The sequence below is a fragment of the Xenopus laevis genome, chromosome 8L, assembly GCF_017654675.1.
Source record: "Xenopus laevis strain J_2021 chromosome 8L, Xenopus_laevis_v10.1, whole genome shotgun sequence".
Classification (NCBI taxonomy): Eukaryota; Metazoa; Chordata; class Amphibia; order Anura; family Pipidae; genus Xenopus; species Xenopus laevis.
The window spans coordinates 81,787,678-81,804,492 of record NC_054385.1 but is presented as its reverse complement, the minus strand read 5'-3'; the positions used below and the strand labels follow the sequence as shown (position 1 = coordinate 81,804,492).

At 39.0% G+C, this 16,815-nt stretch overlaps 1 protein-coding gene across 2 annotated transcripts in view; it reads right to left on the bottom strand.

Moving 5' to 3' along the window:
- The window catches only part of mia2.L (MIA SH3 domain ER export factor 2 L homeolog), a 47,152-nt gene that overhangs the window by 9,949 nt on the left and 20,388 nt on the right, over positions 1-16,815 (bottom strand). Inside the window, exons 12-27 of one of the 2 annotated variants that reach the window (XM_041573035.1) lie at positions 16,251-16,361; positions 15,080-15,151; positions 14,185-14,289; positions 13,727-13,849; positions 12,599-12,719; positions 11,541-11,587; positions 10,670-10,760; positions 5,926-6,064; positions 5,047-5,148; positions 4,890-4,950; positions 3,608-3,643; positions 3,437-3,504; positions 3,229-3,308; positions 2,945-2,974; positions 2,510-2,632; positions 919-1,074 (exon numbers count right to left, since the gene is read on the bottom strand). In XM_041573035.1, the coding sequence (XP_041428969.1) occupies positions 919-1,074; positions 2,510-2,632; positions 2,945-2,974; positions 3,229-3,308; positions 3,437-3,504; positions 3,608-3,643; positions 4,890-4,950; positions 5,047-5,148; positions 5,926-6,064; positions 10,670-10,760; positions 11,541-11,587; positions 12,599-12,719; positions 13,727-13,849; positions 14,185-14,289; positions 15,080-15,151; positions 16,251-16,361 (1,465 nt within the window). The remainder of the gene's footprint in view (positions 1-918; positions 1,075-2,509; positions 2,633-2,944; positions 2,975-3,228; positions 3,309-3,436; positions 3,505-3,607; positions 3,644-4,889; positions 4,951-5,046; positions 5,149-5,925; positions 6,065-10,669; positions 10,761-11,540; positions 11,588-12,598; positions 12,720-13,726; positions 13,850-14,184; positions 14,290-15,079; positions 15,152-16,250; positions 16,362-16,815) is intronic. The other variant, XM_041573036.1, reaches the window with a different exon arrangement.

Genomic DNA, 16,815 nt, shown 5'->3' with positions numbered 1-16,815 from the left:
TCTATACTTGTGTATTTGTGCTTAACTTATGCTTGCCACATTAATAAGCACTGGGAAGCACTCTAGAAAGGGACTGGGGTTTGCATTCTTAAATATTATCCCCATCTTGTGTTTCATCTCAATGATGAAAATGTTTATCTATACTGGTTTACAAAATGGACAATTGAAAAGAACCATGAAAGAAAGAGCTCACAAAAGGTCAAAATAAAACCACTTGGGTAGAGATTGGAAGAATACAGAAGTTAAGAGCCTGATATCCAGTCTATTAAGCAAGCATTCTGTATGTAATATAACATAATAATAACGAGGACTGTTCCTTTACAGTATATTCAAGATCAGAAAACAAACATCACTAAGTCTAAGGCCAAACTGGTTCAAGACGTATTTAGGACTATCAATAAAAAAAAAAAAACTCTGTATTTGAGAAACCGACAATTGTTTCCAAATTATATATAAAATGTATCCTACAGATGGATGGTTGTCCTAAGTACAGTCCATGGTAAAACCAGGGTGCTTATAAAGCATATTAATGCAACAATCCTTCATTATCCCAAAGGACCTGCCAAGGATTTTGTATCAAGCTCCAAGGTTCATATCTCCTCTCTGTCGCTTATCTATTCATTATTACAGTATGTATACACATTGTGTATGGTGACATTTTTCTGAACCACAATGAAACGTTTCAATTTTTAATTCAATATTTCATCAGTAATACAGTGTCTTGATTCAGTCTTACACTAATGGCCTTTAAATAACTCTAAAATAAACAGATTCAAATGGAAACAATATGGCTCATTTTCCAATACCAAGGGTGGGGCACAGGGCAAGATGCAAAGTGATAAGAAGAGGGTGCTTTGTAGCTGTTTTTGAACTACTGCCTCATTTTTCTCTTTGTAAAGGAGGCACTGTATTTTTTACCTGGTGGTGGCATGCTGGCTTTATGGTCTCTATCCCATGGAGGTGATAAGGAACCAGCATCAGAATGCGTGCGCTGGTGATCTGCCTTTCGTTCAGCATTTATATCTCCACGTTCTTTAACACCGCCATGTGCTGGGTAATATCCAGGTCTTGCACCTTATGATAAAAAAATAAAAACGGAATCATTTTGACATATATGAAACTGTATATAGCCAAGCACCTGATATATGCAATTACTAAATCTTTCATGGATATGTAGCCTTAAAGGGCAAATGCCCCTAATTTTTTACTCCCCCCTCCGTGCAGATTCTGGCCTTGGAGTTCACGGCAGCCATCTTCTTTCTTCTGTCTTTTTCAGAAGTATCGGCACATGCGCAGTTGGAGTAAATTTCCAGTCCCGAACCACTGCTCATGCGCCGAAAGTCACAAAAATTTCCAAGATTTTTTAGAAGATTACCGTGACTTTCGGCGCATGCGGAAATTTACTGCGCATGCGCTAAAAAAAGAATCTGCACGGAAAGGGGAGTAAAAAATTAGGGGCATTAGCCTTGGGGGTCTACCCGGGGGGGGGGGGGGAGGAGGGTTTTTTTAAACTACAGGTTGAATTTTCCTTTACTGTCCCATCTTGCACTACATCACTACAGTCACATTCTTTGCCAGCAAACATATTACTAAGCATATATTCAATTCATTTTAGTGTCAACAAACTAATTATGTGTTGCAAATAGGGATGCACTGAATTCTGCATTCGGTTCGGGATTCGGCCAAGATTTGGCCTTTTTCAGCAGGATTCGGCCTATCCAAGTGCCTGGCCAAACTGAATCCGAATCCAAAACAAAAAAATCACATGGTTTTTTGTCACACCAACAAGAAAGTCCAAATTTTAGCAGCGTACTGCACGTGTGGTTCTCTTTCTCCCTTGTGTCCCTAATTTACATATGCAAATTAGGGCCCGGTTTCAGTTCAGTATTCGGCCAAATCTTTCACAAAGGTTTCGGGATTTATCTGAATCCTAAAATAGTGGACTCGGTGCATCCCTAGTTGCAAAACCTAAAAAAGAATCATTAACCAGATACTGAAGCCCAGAGATAGAAGCCTGGACAAATCAGAAGAAATATATCTTCCTGGCCTAAAACTCACTTAATTTCCCAGTGTTTGTGCGGCTCCCTGGTTTATTTATATTTACATTTTATATTTACATTTTTCACATTCATGCCTGCGGTTACCTAGTTTACAACCTTCCCTTTTAATCTTTCTCCAGCTCATCTGAATAAATAAAAAAGCAGGCTTTTACAAAATATGATCACATGTACTTCTTGTCGTATTAGTTGATAAAATAAATGGTTTCACTCATTGATTTTGAACGGACTGTGACCGACTTCCATTCATTTTAGTGTGCTTCCTAAGGCCCCACGTGAATTGAGTCCATCTTATTTTTGCTCAGCCTCTGTCAAAACCAATATACTACTATATCAGGGCTATTTTTGAAGGTAAACAAAGCACATTTAGTTTAAAGTTGAAATCATATAAAACAATGTCATGGAAAAGCTGGGAAGGTTGAGGTTTAACAAAGATAAAACAAGGCACTGACCTCTGTCTGCTCCTGGAAGCATGGGAGAAAGTCTCAAAGGGCCTTCCAGAAGAGTTGGGGGAGAGAGGAATGCTCTGCTATCTGGTAGTCTGCCAATAGGAGATATTCCATATGGGGAGCTGTCTAAAGGGAGAGAACCAATAACCAAATTACTAAAGGTGTGACACAAAGAGGAAGAAACAGTGAGCAAGGAGGAAAGAATGATTTTCAATACAGAAATATCCATTCAGTGGTGATGATACACAAGTGTCACTATGGTTGTTAAAGTAAACACACAGTTTTAGAATGTCAATGGTTCTCTATTTTAAGATTTTCTTTTACTGAAAATAAAAAGAAGCCAAATGCACAAGACAACATTACAAGAGTAAACAGCAGTACTGGCCATTTAAAAAAAATCTACTAAAGAAAATTCTCTAACAATATTGACAAGTATACCTTGGTGGTTTATAAAAACATCTGCATAAACTATTAGAGAAAGAGAGAAAAGGGTTTTTTTTTATTCAGATTAAAATACAAATCAAAGTATTCAACATTTCAGTCAACATGTTTTGTGTACGAGTTAACAGGAGTAACACACATTTATTTTCACCAAGTTGTGTTTTTTTACTAACAGCATAGTAAAAGTGTATATAATTTTCTATGTCATATACTGTAATTCATTTCTTTTGCAAAATATTTCGATTAGACTACAGAAGAGGCAAAATAACTGCCCAACATACCTCTGCCTATAGCATGAATCACATCCAAAGCAAATGGATCCTTTTCCAGTAGTTCCACTTTATATTCTGCTTCAATTAATCTGGAAAATTGGAAGCACAAACATATTAAAGGTCTACAGATCATTTCCACAAATACTAAAAAGTGGTACATGGAGTAGAATATTTACGCAATAAATGTGCTGCTTCCAAGGTTCTGCAAAATACTTACTTCTGTCTAAGATGTGCAGTCTCTTTTTTGATCTCACTCAAGTGCCTCTCTGCAGCCCTTGCTGTAAGCTAGAAAGGAATTCAATTCCAAGTATGTTATATAAATGCTTGTAGTTAATAGACAATTATTCTGAAATTAAATAGGTCAATGCGGAAATGGATGGAAACTCACCCAGTTGTCGTGAGATTTCTTTTCATAGGAAGTAACCTGAGGTAAAAGGAAAACAAAATGAACAGTTTTTTGAGTTTTAAATGACAACTGCTTCTATATTATATTTGATAGAGAGTTCACATGTAGCTGTAGTTAACGAATAAGTGCAACATGGTCATACTGCATGCTGGGGGATATTAAAGGAGAACTAAAGCTTATCTAAAGAACTAGGCTAGATATGTTGTATCTTGTACCAGCCCAAGGAAACCACAGCCCTTTAGCAATAAAGATCTGTGTCTCCAGAGATGCTCCAGTAGCTCCCCATCTTCTTTTCTGCTGATTCACTGCACATGCTCTGTGCTGCTGTCACTTACTGAGCTTAGGGACCCACTCACAATATACAGTACATATAGAATAGAAATGTCATGTTATTACATAGTTACATATTTAAATCAGGTTGAAAAAGGACAAAGTCCATCAAGTTCAACCCCTCCAAATGAAACCCAGCATCCATACATACACCCTCTATACTATCACATAAATTATATATACCCATATCTAAAATAACTATAGAGTTTAGTATCACAATAGTCTTTAAATCATCCATAAGGCTGATTAGTAATTAATAGAGATATTACTACATGGCAGCATAGCAACCAGTGTAATTAGCATCAGAATTGAATAATCAGCCCTGTATCATCAGCTTTTATTTTAAGCCAACCTCGTTTATTTCTGCTTGATAATTTGCAACAACCCCTAAGGTTAGCTTCTCAACAGTTGCTCAGAGCCCACTGAACATGTGATGGTGACCCCCTGTGACAAGTTTGAAGGACTGAATCATTGCTCCTATTGAGATGCTGAAACTTTAGGCTGGTGTAAGTACAGTATAAAAAATATGGCATTTTTAGCCACATTAATTTTAGGGTGTAGTTCTCCTTTAAATGCAGTATAGATTTAGTGCCGATAGGCTGTGTTTGATTTACTTACAATAAGGAGCCTTGACATGGCACATTAACTTACCTATTGTGGCCAAAGTGTGCTACGAACACCTCTTTTTTTGTAATAATTATTTAGGGCAGAAACTGCACTGGCAATCAGAAAGTATTTGCAACAAAAAAAAACACAGTTTCTAGCAGCTAAAAGCACCAGAATATATGTTAGACAAGGTGCTGGTATATGGTTGCATCTAGAAACTGGTCAAGACTATAGCATAGCAGTGGCAATGCTTTTGTTTAGTGTGAGGGAGAATACAACCAGAGCTAAATGTCTCAGTATTTCATACAGTTCTACAAAAGAAACAGACCTGACTTTGGTAGGAATAGACTGTTTTCTCAATTTCATCTTCCAGTTCCTTCACCCGTGTTCTATTGGGGAAACAAAAGGAGTGATCATTAAGATCCTTTCATGGAAAACCTTTAGCACTCTCTTCTTAATTAATTCATGTATTTTCATTCTCTTACTTGACAGTAAAGAGTTCCCCAGTTGCTAAATGTATTTTTTCATCTACTTTTGAAAGCTTCTCCTCTTTTTGTATACGCTCCTTCTCCTGAACGGTCAGCTTTCTAAAAGTAAAAGTAAAACGGATACAAATCAAACACATCTCGTAATTTAATTTTGCATATGACTGTTTTTCAATAGTCTGTAAATGCACATTTTAGGTTTCGAAAATCAAAAATCCTGACTCGAACATGATGTCTTGTGAACTTTCAGGAAATCCAATAGTGTATAGACTGCATAGAGATTAGATAGATATTATACTACAGTTAGTAGAAAAATTCTTCATACAGCACCAAATCGATTAAAAATGCCTTTATTTGAATTTACATTGCAGAACCTGGTTAGCAACGTTTCAGGCCCCTTCCGCCTTTTTATCAAGCTTGAATTTTCCTCCTAACTGAATGCTGGTGGAAGATGGACCACTGACTGTACATGCACCAACACTTATTAAAACTGGATGATAGGAGCTGACTCCATTATACTTTCAAGATATTATACTATACGCTGAAATCCGAAATTCAATTGTAAAAAGGAAAAACAGATCTGTGGTGTTCAAATCTGTTTGTCACTGGGATCTTTGTTGTCCAGAGCTGTGTGCAGTAGAGCAAAAGTTTGGCTTTAAGTGTAAAATTTTGGTAAATCAGCCTTGTGGTGTAATTAGATAATGATATATATGAAAACAGGAATTTAGAAGCAAAATGTACCTCCTTTTAACATGTACTATAGTAACCATCTCCTATGACTTCTTGTAGTGCTCGTGCTTCATCTACCTAAAACCTACTCAAATTGTGCTATAATAATAATATTCCAACAGCAGATTGTGTAACTATGTAACATTATACCTGTGAAGTTTCTTTTCATTCTCTTGATACATTTCTGACATCACACTCATTTTCTGCTTCATATTTTCCACTTCTCCTTCAAGCTGTACTTTTTCAGAGAGCATTGACTGCTTAGTATTTTGAAGATTATTAATGCATTCTGATATATAGGAAAAAAGAAACATGAACATAATAAATAATGGCAATATAATTAGCAGAACATAATACAATATTACATTTATCACTGCAAAAAGATATGATTCGTGAAAGCAAAAAAAAAAAAAAAAAAAAAAATGCAAAGAAGTATCTGCATAACCACTATTTATACAATCATAGGGTGGGCAGTATGCATATGCTGTTGTGGTAAAGGATTTTCATTATTCTTGGCCAACCAATGGCACAATTTTTTAATTTTTTGAAGATAAAAAGGAGATTTTGTGTACTCACCGTTGAATCTCTTTCTCTTCAGTCGCTTGGGGGACACAGGGACAGTGGGGTATAGCTGGTACCTATAGGAGGCAGGACACAACTAGGCAAAAACGGGTTCCTCCTCCACTGGCTATACCCCCAGTAGGCAGAGTTTCACTCAGATTGTAACAAAGTCAACAGGAATGAAATAACCCATAAAACATTTTTAAATAACTTGTACAAGAAAACAATCCGTGACATGTCTGACAGAAAAAGAGAGATAGCCTCAATCCAGGGAGCCCTGTGTCCACCAAGCGACTGAAGAGAAAGATTTAACGGTGAGTACACAAAATCTCCTTTTCTCCAGGTCTGCTTGGGGGGCACAGGGACAGTGGGGATGTACCAAAGCTGTCCCCTAAAGGCACTCGGGTGGGCGAGTGAGGCCTATGTGGAAGAAACCACAGCGGCTTGAAGCACTTTCTGCCAAAGCGAGTGTTAGATGCCGCAAAGGTGTCAAAATGGTAGAATTTGGAAAAAGAGTGGACCGAAGTCAACGTGGCAGCCTTGCACAGCTGTTCTGCCGAAGCCCGGTTCAAGGCTCCTCTGCTTCCCGTGCCGCCTTGGTGGTTGATATAAGCCACCGCAGTGGCGTTGTCCGACTGAATCTTTACTGCTTGATCCGTTAGATTCCGATGCCAATGCAGGAGACCTAGTCGGATCGCTTGAATCTCGAGCAGATTGATTGGTAATTTCTTTTCTTCCGAGTTCCAGACTCCCTGTGCTGGTTTTCCTTTGAGGACTGCTCCCCAGCTGAATAGACTTGCGTCTGTAGTGAGAATGTGCCAGTGTGGTTCTCCCAGCAGCCTGCCTGACGTGAGGTGGCTGGTATGCAACCACCAAACCAGGGATGACCGAGTCTTGTGAGATACCGGATCTCCTGCAGTAGGGATCTCCGATTCCAACTCGCCAGAATGTTCCATTGGAGCTCTCGAAGGTGAAACTGGGTGAATGGCACAGCTTCTATGGTGGGGACCATGACTCCTAGCACCCTCATGCAATACTTGACCGATTGTCGTTGTTTCTGCAAAAGAGACTTTACTAATAATCAGAGATGAAGGGCCTTCTCCCGAGGAAGAAAGATTCTCTGGGTCTGCGTGTTGAAGTGCATTCCCAGGAAAATCATGGATTGACTGGGTGTCAATGAGGACTTGGCTAGGTTCAGCACCCAGCCTAGTTCCTGCAACCTGTTCAGGGTGATCTTGAGGGAACGTTGAGCCTCCTGAAGGGAGGGGGCCTTGATTAGCAAATCGTCCAGGTATGGAGTGATGGAGACACCCGCGCTGCGGATCACTGCTGTGGCTGCAGCCATGATCTTGGTGAAAACCCGAGGGGGCGAAGTTAGGCCGAAGGGGAGGCTCGTGAATTGGAAATGATGATTTTGGAAGTCAAATCTCAAGTATTTCTGATGATGAAGGAAAATCGGTACAAGCATGCATACATGGTGAATGAGCTTGTTCAATTCTTTTAAATCTAGAATGGGATGGACTGACCCGTCCTTTTTGGGCACCACGAAGAGGTTTGAATAGTAACCCTTGAACCAATCTCTTTGTGGTACAGGAGTGATCACCTTTGAGAGGAGAAGAGTGGAAATGAAATTTTGGAATGCTGCTCGCTTGTCTGGTTGTACCAGGAGCCTGGACATGAAAAAACAATGAGGGGGAGGTGTTGAAAATTCTAGGCAATAGCCTCGAGTCACTACTTCGTGGATCCAGGCATCCTGTACTAGTGTGAGCCAAGCTTCGGCGAACAGACTCAGTTTTCCCCCTATTGGTGATGTGGTTGAGGGTGTGAAGACACCGACATGCCGAGGTAGACTTGTCCCCAGACTTAGGAGTGTGCTTTTTGTTGTGCCAGGAAGGTCTTTGCTTGTTTGCAAAGTGTCCCCGTGCCCCGAAGGATTGCCTTGGGGGGAGAAGGATTGCCTTGGGGAGAGAGGAGCCACGAAAAAACCTTCCCCTGCGAAAAGTAGGACGTGCCTTGGGTTGTGGCAGGAGAGTACTTTTGCCCCCCATGGCTTAGCTGATAATTTTGTCCAAATGAGGGCCGAAGAGGAGTTTACCTTTGAAGGGAATGGAAGTCAAGGATTTTTTAGAAGAAAAGTCCGCTGACCATAGTTTCCCCGCAGCCACTGCAAGGGCTGAAGATCTACGGATGACCTGAACTGCGTCTAGGGAAGCCTCGGTCATTAGCATCTTTTATCTGAGAGGCCAACTGAAAAAGCTCATGATGAGGGGCCCCAGAGGCGATAGCACTGAGAAGAGATTCAGACCAAGCTTGAATGGCTCTGCTCATCCAAGCTGTAGCTAAAACGGGACGCAGGGAAGTGCCAGAGGCTGGGAAAAGAGAGCGCAGTAGACTCTCTAGTTTCTTGTCCATGGAGTCCTTGAATGCTTATGCGTCAGGAACAGGGAGAGCAGTGTTCTTGGAAAGTCAGGACACTGGTGTGTCCACTGAAGGTGGAAGAGAACACTTTTCCGTGACTTCGTTTGGAAAAGGGTATAGCTTTTGAAAACGACGGTTTGTCTGAAAACGTTTCTCAGGCTTGTCCAACTCCTGTTGCATGATCTGATCAAGTTGTGAGTGGGAAGGGAAAATTGGGGAAGTCTTGCTGTGACGTTTGCAGACTCCTCTAAGGCGCTTTTCAGAGACTTCCGGTTCTTGAATGTGAAGGGTCTCTAAAACAGAGGTAATTAGAGAGTCCACCGAGTCTGAAGAGGGTTTAAGTGAGTGTCCTCAACCTGGTCTGAGTTGGAGGAAAGCTTGCCATCAGATCTGTGCCCGTCACAGTATAAAGGATATGTATAGAAGTAATCCTGGAAGGTGAATCACTGTCTTCATCAGATGGAGATGGGGCTCTAAATTAGTGGCCCTTCACTTGAGATTTTCAAGTCGCGACAAAAGCTTGTCTAACAATTGGGCTAGCCTTCGAATCCACGTGGCCAGTTGGGGAGCCCACTCGGGAGGGGAGGGAGGGCCCTTGGTAGGGGGAGGGTCTTTGTTCAGTGTCGAGGATTCCCCCTGTGTGGCCTGGTCTCCCAGAATGATAGGACCTGGAGGTTCAGAATCACGCTCAATAGGCTTAGATTTAGAACATAAAGGCTCTTTGTGCCCAGATGGCAAACGTTTGCAGCATTTGGTATTTAACAGAGGCAGTGGGAGGTGCCCTGGAAAAAAGGGTGTCGCTTTGTCCCTCAGACATGGTAATGGGGGAGAGAGTGACCCAGGAGGGTCTCTATTAACCCCTCTAGTAACCCCTGAGAAGGCTGAACACTAACCTGCAGAGGGAATAAGCAGGGAAGGAGGATCAGCAATCCTGTGTGTGCCATGCCAGAGCAACGATTAGGCAGCCAGAATACCCCATTGTATGCCTGGAGCTGTAGACAGGAACTGTGTAATTGCTGTGGCGCAAATCGCGCAAAGTTAATGTGGGCGGAGAATGGCCTCTAGTGACGTGCGCCTCAGAGCCGGCGCACCTCTGAAGGAAAGGAAGGGCGCCAGAGAATAGAACGTGCACTGCCTAACCTTCGGTACAGACTGGGAAGGTTGAAGTGAATAAGAGGCGCTAACTCCCCACAAGGGATCCGAGCACTCCCAATATTGCTGCCTTTTGTGATAATGTGAGCACCAATGCGCCAATAACAGTGGGAAATGGCGAAACTCTCTGTGGCCCATAAACAAGGGGAAAATATTACTTACCCCATAGGGCCCTCTAATCACTGTCCTCCGGCCAGTTTGCTTTTTTACCTGTAGGTGGGAAAAAAAGGGGGGTTATCAGGCTGGGTGGTCTGTGCTAAAGGGCATTCCAAGACCCCTGGTCAGGTCCCACGTTGGGGGGTGTCAGAATGGACCTCTACACGATGTAGAAGGTCTGATCAACCCCAGGTGTGAGTCTAGCTGAACAGCAGTCAGAAAAAAAAAAATAATAAACAGCTGTGTAGAAAAAAAAGTATGTCCTATCCTCCTGAGAACACAACTTAAACTGAGTGAAACTCCGCCTACTGGGGGTATAGCCAGTGGAGGAGGAACCAGTTTTTTCCTAGTTGTGTCCTGCCTCCTATAGGTACCAGCTATACCCCACGGTCCCTGTGTCCCCAAGCAGACCTGGAGAAATAAAGAGTTTAAATAGAGAGTTTGTAAACCTAACAGAGTTCTACTTTAATACAGAATATGGAGTCTCCAGTGATTTTGAAGGGGGGGAAATAACTGTTATACATAAAAATCTGTGCTGGAAAATAAAAATCGATAACATTACTAGCAAGAATCATATGGTTTGTACATATTATTCATATTAATTTACCTAAAAGCTGTTCTTTAACTTTCATTTCATCAGAGAGGTTGTCGTACAATTGCTTCTTTTCAGATTCTATACTTCTCAAAGATGCATTTAGCTGTAAAGGGTAAAAAAGGGTCTTAATACATGTATAAAATCCTAAACAAGCAGCATATAAAATTCAGAGAGACATGTACATTACTGTACATGACTAGTGATCTTGGGAATTGCCACCTGCTGGTGTACTCGCTAACTTTCCCTGCTGGTGCTGCAGTCTCACACTTCTCTTCTCACACTGTTCCCTAGCTTCCCCTGTGCTGGATATTCTCATACAGTAGGTTATTCTGAATTGGGATCCAAGATGGATGCTGGTGACATCATCAATGACATCAGCTGTTGGTGGGCCAGGCCAGATGAGAAAGAGCAGGTGATGGCTGGAGCACAGGAGAATAGAGTCCATGCTATAGAACTATCATTTGGGCTACAAATGTGCAAAACCTTACGCTGGGGATCTAACAGCTGAACTGGTGTTATTTTTATCTTTGACCTTTATTTACGGTCAATACTACTATTTACGGGCTGATACTACAGGGATACATATCAGACAGTTATATGCACTTTATATCACACACAGTGCTTGCTGAATGAGCATTAAATGGAGTGGTCTTGCTCTCCTTCTTCCTCTCATCACTCATACAGGACTCCTATAGAGCTTTGTGAGGGGCGGATAGTGTTAAATCTGCACAACACATTTGAACTTTGTCCAAAAATCTTTATACTCTGTCTGCAGTTGCATCACACGGTCATTGTGGTACAATGCACGGTTTGTGTGTGTCATACAAAATTTAAAACATGACTCTTGCGATACAGAATTTAAAAATAAAATACAAAAACGTACCATGGCAGCATAAATTAACTTTTTTATCGTCCGCTTCTGAGGGTCAGCTAGGTTTTATAGGGAGAGAGAAAAAAGCAATCAGACAACTTCTATATTGTGAGATTTCTAAACGGCATACAGTACATTAAAGGTATACTGTCATGGGAAAAAAATTTTTTTTCAAAATACATCAGTTAATAGTGCTGCTCCAGCAGACCCCGGTACTGAAATCGGTTTCTCAAAAGAGAAAAAAAAATTTATATTTAATTTTAAATCCGACATGGGGCTAGACATATTGTCAGTTTCCCAGCTGCCCCCGTCTTGTGACTTGTGCTCTGATAAACTTCAGTCACTCTTTACTGCTGTACTGCAAGTTGGACTGATATCATCCCCCTCCCTTCCCCCCCCAGCAGCCTAACAACAGAACAATGGGAAGGTAACCAGATAACAGCTCCCTAACACAAGATAACAGCTGCCTGGTAGATCTAAGAACAGCACTCAATAGTAAAATCCAGGTCCTACTGTGACACATTCTGAATTAAAACACAGTTTTATTTTGCTATTCATGAAACTTCATAACATTTCAGTAGAAATTGCTTTTTTACCACACATGTTGTGGTTTTTGGTACAGCTGTAAGTAGCAGCGTGGCAGACAAGCCCCAGTCTGGCTTTTTTAAAATGTCTGCTTAAAAAAAAAAAAAGAGATTGTCCAAGAGTGTGTTTATATGTGCAGCGATCTTTTGATTCTATAGTTAACAAACTTTTATATTTAAAAAAATAAACAAACAGTAGCTGTGTCAGTATACAATTGAAAAAACGAACAGATAAAACGCTACAGACGAAAAAGGCATTGCTCTGCTTGGTTCTTGCCACTACTTCCAACTGAAAATTGCAGAAAGACCTGTTTGCCATTGAATAGAACTTAGCCCAAAGTTTACAAAATATCAACTTTATGTAGAGAACATGCCTTTTTGCTTAAGACAATGTTTGACAGAAAAGTAGATCATTTCTGGAAAGTATAATGAAACGTGTTGGTGGGTAAAAGGCAAAGTGAGTAGTCCTTGTTTTTATAATATTACCTAGAGGTTCTCCGTTTTCAAAGTCCCATTTTAGATTCGGGATAGAAATGTCTTCTGCTTCATCCCCTTCGTCCGTCTCTGGCCCCCAGTCTTTTATTTTCAACAAATTGTCAATAAGTGACTGCAAGACATGAATTAAAAGATGATAATAAAATACTTGGGAAATTTGCAAAACATATTTTGGGTGCGAATGATTCCTATAACAGAAGTAAGGGGCAGATTTATCAAAACGTGAGTTTACCACAGAAAAGCTTACTCACTTTCTATTCATTCCTATGGGATTTTTAGAATCATATATATCAATGGATGAAAGTTAGTGTTCACCACTTGATAAATACAATTCTAAAAATCCTATAGGAATGAATAGTTTTTGGGTGAGTTTTTCTATTGTAAACTCTTATCTCACATTTTGATAAATCTGCCCCTTAAAGTAAGATCACACAGGACTAAAAACTGAATGGGCATTTAATGAACAGAGGAAGTTATAACAGATTTTAGCTTAATCTCTAGTGGTGACAGCTTTGTTTGAAAAGAAATTTTCATTGACATGAAACAAAAAAAAATTTTTTTGGAGATGCAATAAATTTCACACTCATATACACAGAAAGGTTTTTTATTTATTCTTACTTATTTTATTATTATCTTTGATATGATGTAGAGAGTGATTTTCTAAGACAATTTGCAATTGGTTTTTATTTTTTTAATTACTGAGCTTTTTTTCAGCAGCCCTCCGATGTGGTATTTCAGTAGCTATCTGGTTGCTAGGGTGCAATTTACCCTACCAACCAGGCAGTGACGTTAATGAGAAACTCAAATATAAATAGAAGGGGTACTGTAAAGAAACAGAAGTAGTAATAAAAAGTAAATATACAATAACAATATTGTAACCACACAGAGTAATAGTTTTTTGGTTACTGGGTTCAATGATCCCTATTTGAGAGCTCTAAAGAGGCAGAAGAGGAAGGCAAATAATTCAGAAACTAGAATAAAAAAAAATAAAGACCAGTTTAAAAGGTTCTTACGAACAGACTGCTCTATAACATAACATACTAAACATTATCTTAAAGGGAAACCACTAGAAAAATGAAGATGTACAGGTCAATCAGGAGAATTCTAAATGAAGCATACCTTAATCTGGATCTGTTTATTGTTCATATCTTCATGCATGGCATCCACTGATGAAGTCAGCATTTTAGAATTCTCTGCAAGTTCACTAAACCTTTCTTCCCATCCCTCTGCTTCTTTGGAAAGCTGCATTGAAAAAGAGACATTTATATATATTTTATCTCTACAAGCCCTGATCAAATTTACACTCTTTAATGTTCTCCTAAAATCTTGAATATTATCATATACTACACCATGGCCCAAAGAGAACATTTATTGCATTGTAGCACTAATTTAGTAATCCAAAATCATTTGGAGCCAGATACAAAATCTGGAAATGTATTGTAATAGAACAGAGTTTAACACGAGAAACTTGCACAGTTCTTACCCTGTTTAAAAGAAAGTGAGATAGAGCTAAATTAAATAATATTACTGAATTATGACTTGCTTGAGAGAGATCAAATAGCTTTTAATTCACATACCTGCTTAATGCTTTCTTGTAGATGAGATGTTTCTTCTATAGCATCTTGAAAGGATGTCTCCAGTCTGCCTTGATTAATCTCAAATACTTTCATTGTTGTGCGGATCTACACAAAAAATAAATCAATAGTTGAATGGCACAGTTTGATTGGTCAGGTGGAGAGGCCTGTGATTTTGCATTGAACAGATTACAGGACTGGGCCCATTGGTAAAACCTACAGCTAATGATTATGCCCTACATATTGGTAAGGAAGTTTTGATGATAACTCCTCACTAAATGGTTTCAGTTCATTGCTATTGCTGGGATCCTTTGCATGAAAGTCTCTTTTAAGGTCATATCCAAGCATCTCAGCTGGGTTCTGATCTGGACTCCGCCATTCGAGAATAATTATATAATCTTTAACCCAATTCTGTTTAATCCAGTTTTGGATAACAAGGTGAAGCCACAGTTGTTCTGAATTTTGCCTATTTATAACAAAGAGGAACCATTAACTACTATGTGCATCACACTTCAAATGTTGTCTAGCAAGACACCATTCTAACCTAGGAATTCCAAGATATCTGTGGCAGAAGTCTCAATAACTGGGGTGAAGGAGTGGGAGAATAGCAGCCAATCGCTAGATACGTCTGGCTATTTAAGCTATATTGCAAGCAAAGACATCCAATTTGAAAATAACTATGCAGAAGCATCAACGACTTGTCGGTTTGTTTGTAAGTCACTTTAAATATTAGACAAATCTTATTCTCTAAACAGTGTGCAAGTAGACGTGGAAGGCAAGTATGAAACAAGTTTACATTATTATTATTATTATAAACATGTATTTATATAGCGCCAACATATTGCGTAGCACTGTAAATGTGATTATACAACTAAATCACATGAATAATACACATTACTTCTTCTTTTTGTGATTTTCCTTTCTTTAAATCATCTTCCAGTGTTTTGATTTTTTCATTGACATTAGCAATCTGCAAATTTAAAAAAAACGCTTTTTAGTAAAACATTTACATCTAAATTACACATTACAATCTATGTTCTGAGGTGTTAAGCAAAGTAAAATAAACCTTGCTTGCTCATCATTACTACTACTATATTGTTGAATTAACATACAGTAACAGCTTAATTTGGATAAGCACCTCAAAAACAGTAGTATTCTACTAACAAATATAGAAATCTAGTCCGCAGAAATATGATCTAAAAAGAGTGAACTCAACATTAATTATTTTGCAATAATTCCCTCTCACGTCTCCCCAAAGAGTAAAAAGGGTGTTATCCCGATTTGCTTTTTAAAATAAACAAATTAGTTCTTGGCCATTAGCCCATAACATCCAACCAGATTACTAGTCAAACTAAGTAAAAGCGGACTGCTGATTGTGGTTGGCATGGGTTACCAAACATGGATGCAAGTTTTGCCTGTCTTGCTCAACTATCTCCATGTACTTAGACTTATTAGATTTTGCTTAAGTATCTTGTTCAGGAATATCAACCTGCACACCAAATGTGATCTTCAGGGAAAATTGTGGTTGCCTTAAACATTCAAAGGATAGATTACTAAAGAAATGCCATTCTGTGAGGAGTGTTAGCCCACATATGTTAAATAGAAACAGACACAAATAAAAGAGAGCAGAGTCCTAACGGGGCTCAATAGTAGAGAAGAGATGTACATCAATATAAGAGAAAACTGGCAAGGGTGACTGTAGGGTTTTATAAGTTAGGCAATAGATCTGTACACATAACAGGCATGTTTCTGCATTATTTTTTATTTGAATTACACCCTATAACAAATATAAAGTGTAACACACACACACACACTTTGACTTTCCACATGTTCCTTATACTATTTTCAGACAGTTCTTTTACCAGAACAAAGCACGACAACTTTGCTTCACATGAGCTTCATAAACAGGTTGCGTATTACAAATGTATGCTACCCATTTATCACTTTTTTTTAAAAAATAATTCTACTATAAAGTACTAAAATAATACTAGCGTGAAAAGACAAAACAAGCAAGGACATAAATGTGCAGGCACACATATGTAAATGATAAAAGTACTCCCCATGATTACCTCGGTTTCTAACTCCATTCCTAATGCCTTCTCTTCTTCCACCTCTTTTTCCAGTTTAAGAATTTTCTCTTCAAAATCACAGTTTGATTTCTGCAGTTTTTCCTGTAATGTCTAAAGGAATTTTAAGTCATTAAAAAGCCTGAAGAAAAAACTTTTTAAATTAATTGTTCAGTATAAAAATAAAAACTGTATAAATATATAGGGTGTGCAAAATATTTTTTATTTTTTTTTTCGAATATAGTTAGTTAGGCAAAAATGTATTGTATAAATGCTGGAGTGATTGGACGTCAAACATAACAGAACAAAACTACTTTTGAATCTGAGCTGAATGCTGAGGATCAATTGCAAACTCACTGAACAGTTATGTCCCATGTGGCCTCCCTTCAAGTCACTGACTAACTAGAGCTACAGAGCTGAAAAGCAGGAAGTGGTGTTCTGGATACATTATACATTACATTTTTGGCTAACTATATTAGAAACTTTTTTTATTTTGAACAGGCAATCTATTAATCCAGTTTTTATTTTCACACTGAACTGTTCCTTTAAGGGTTATATCTAGCCCTGT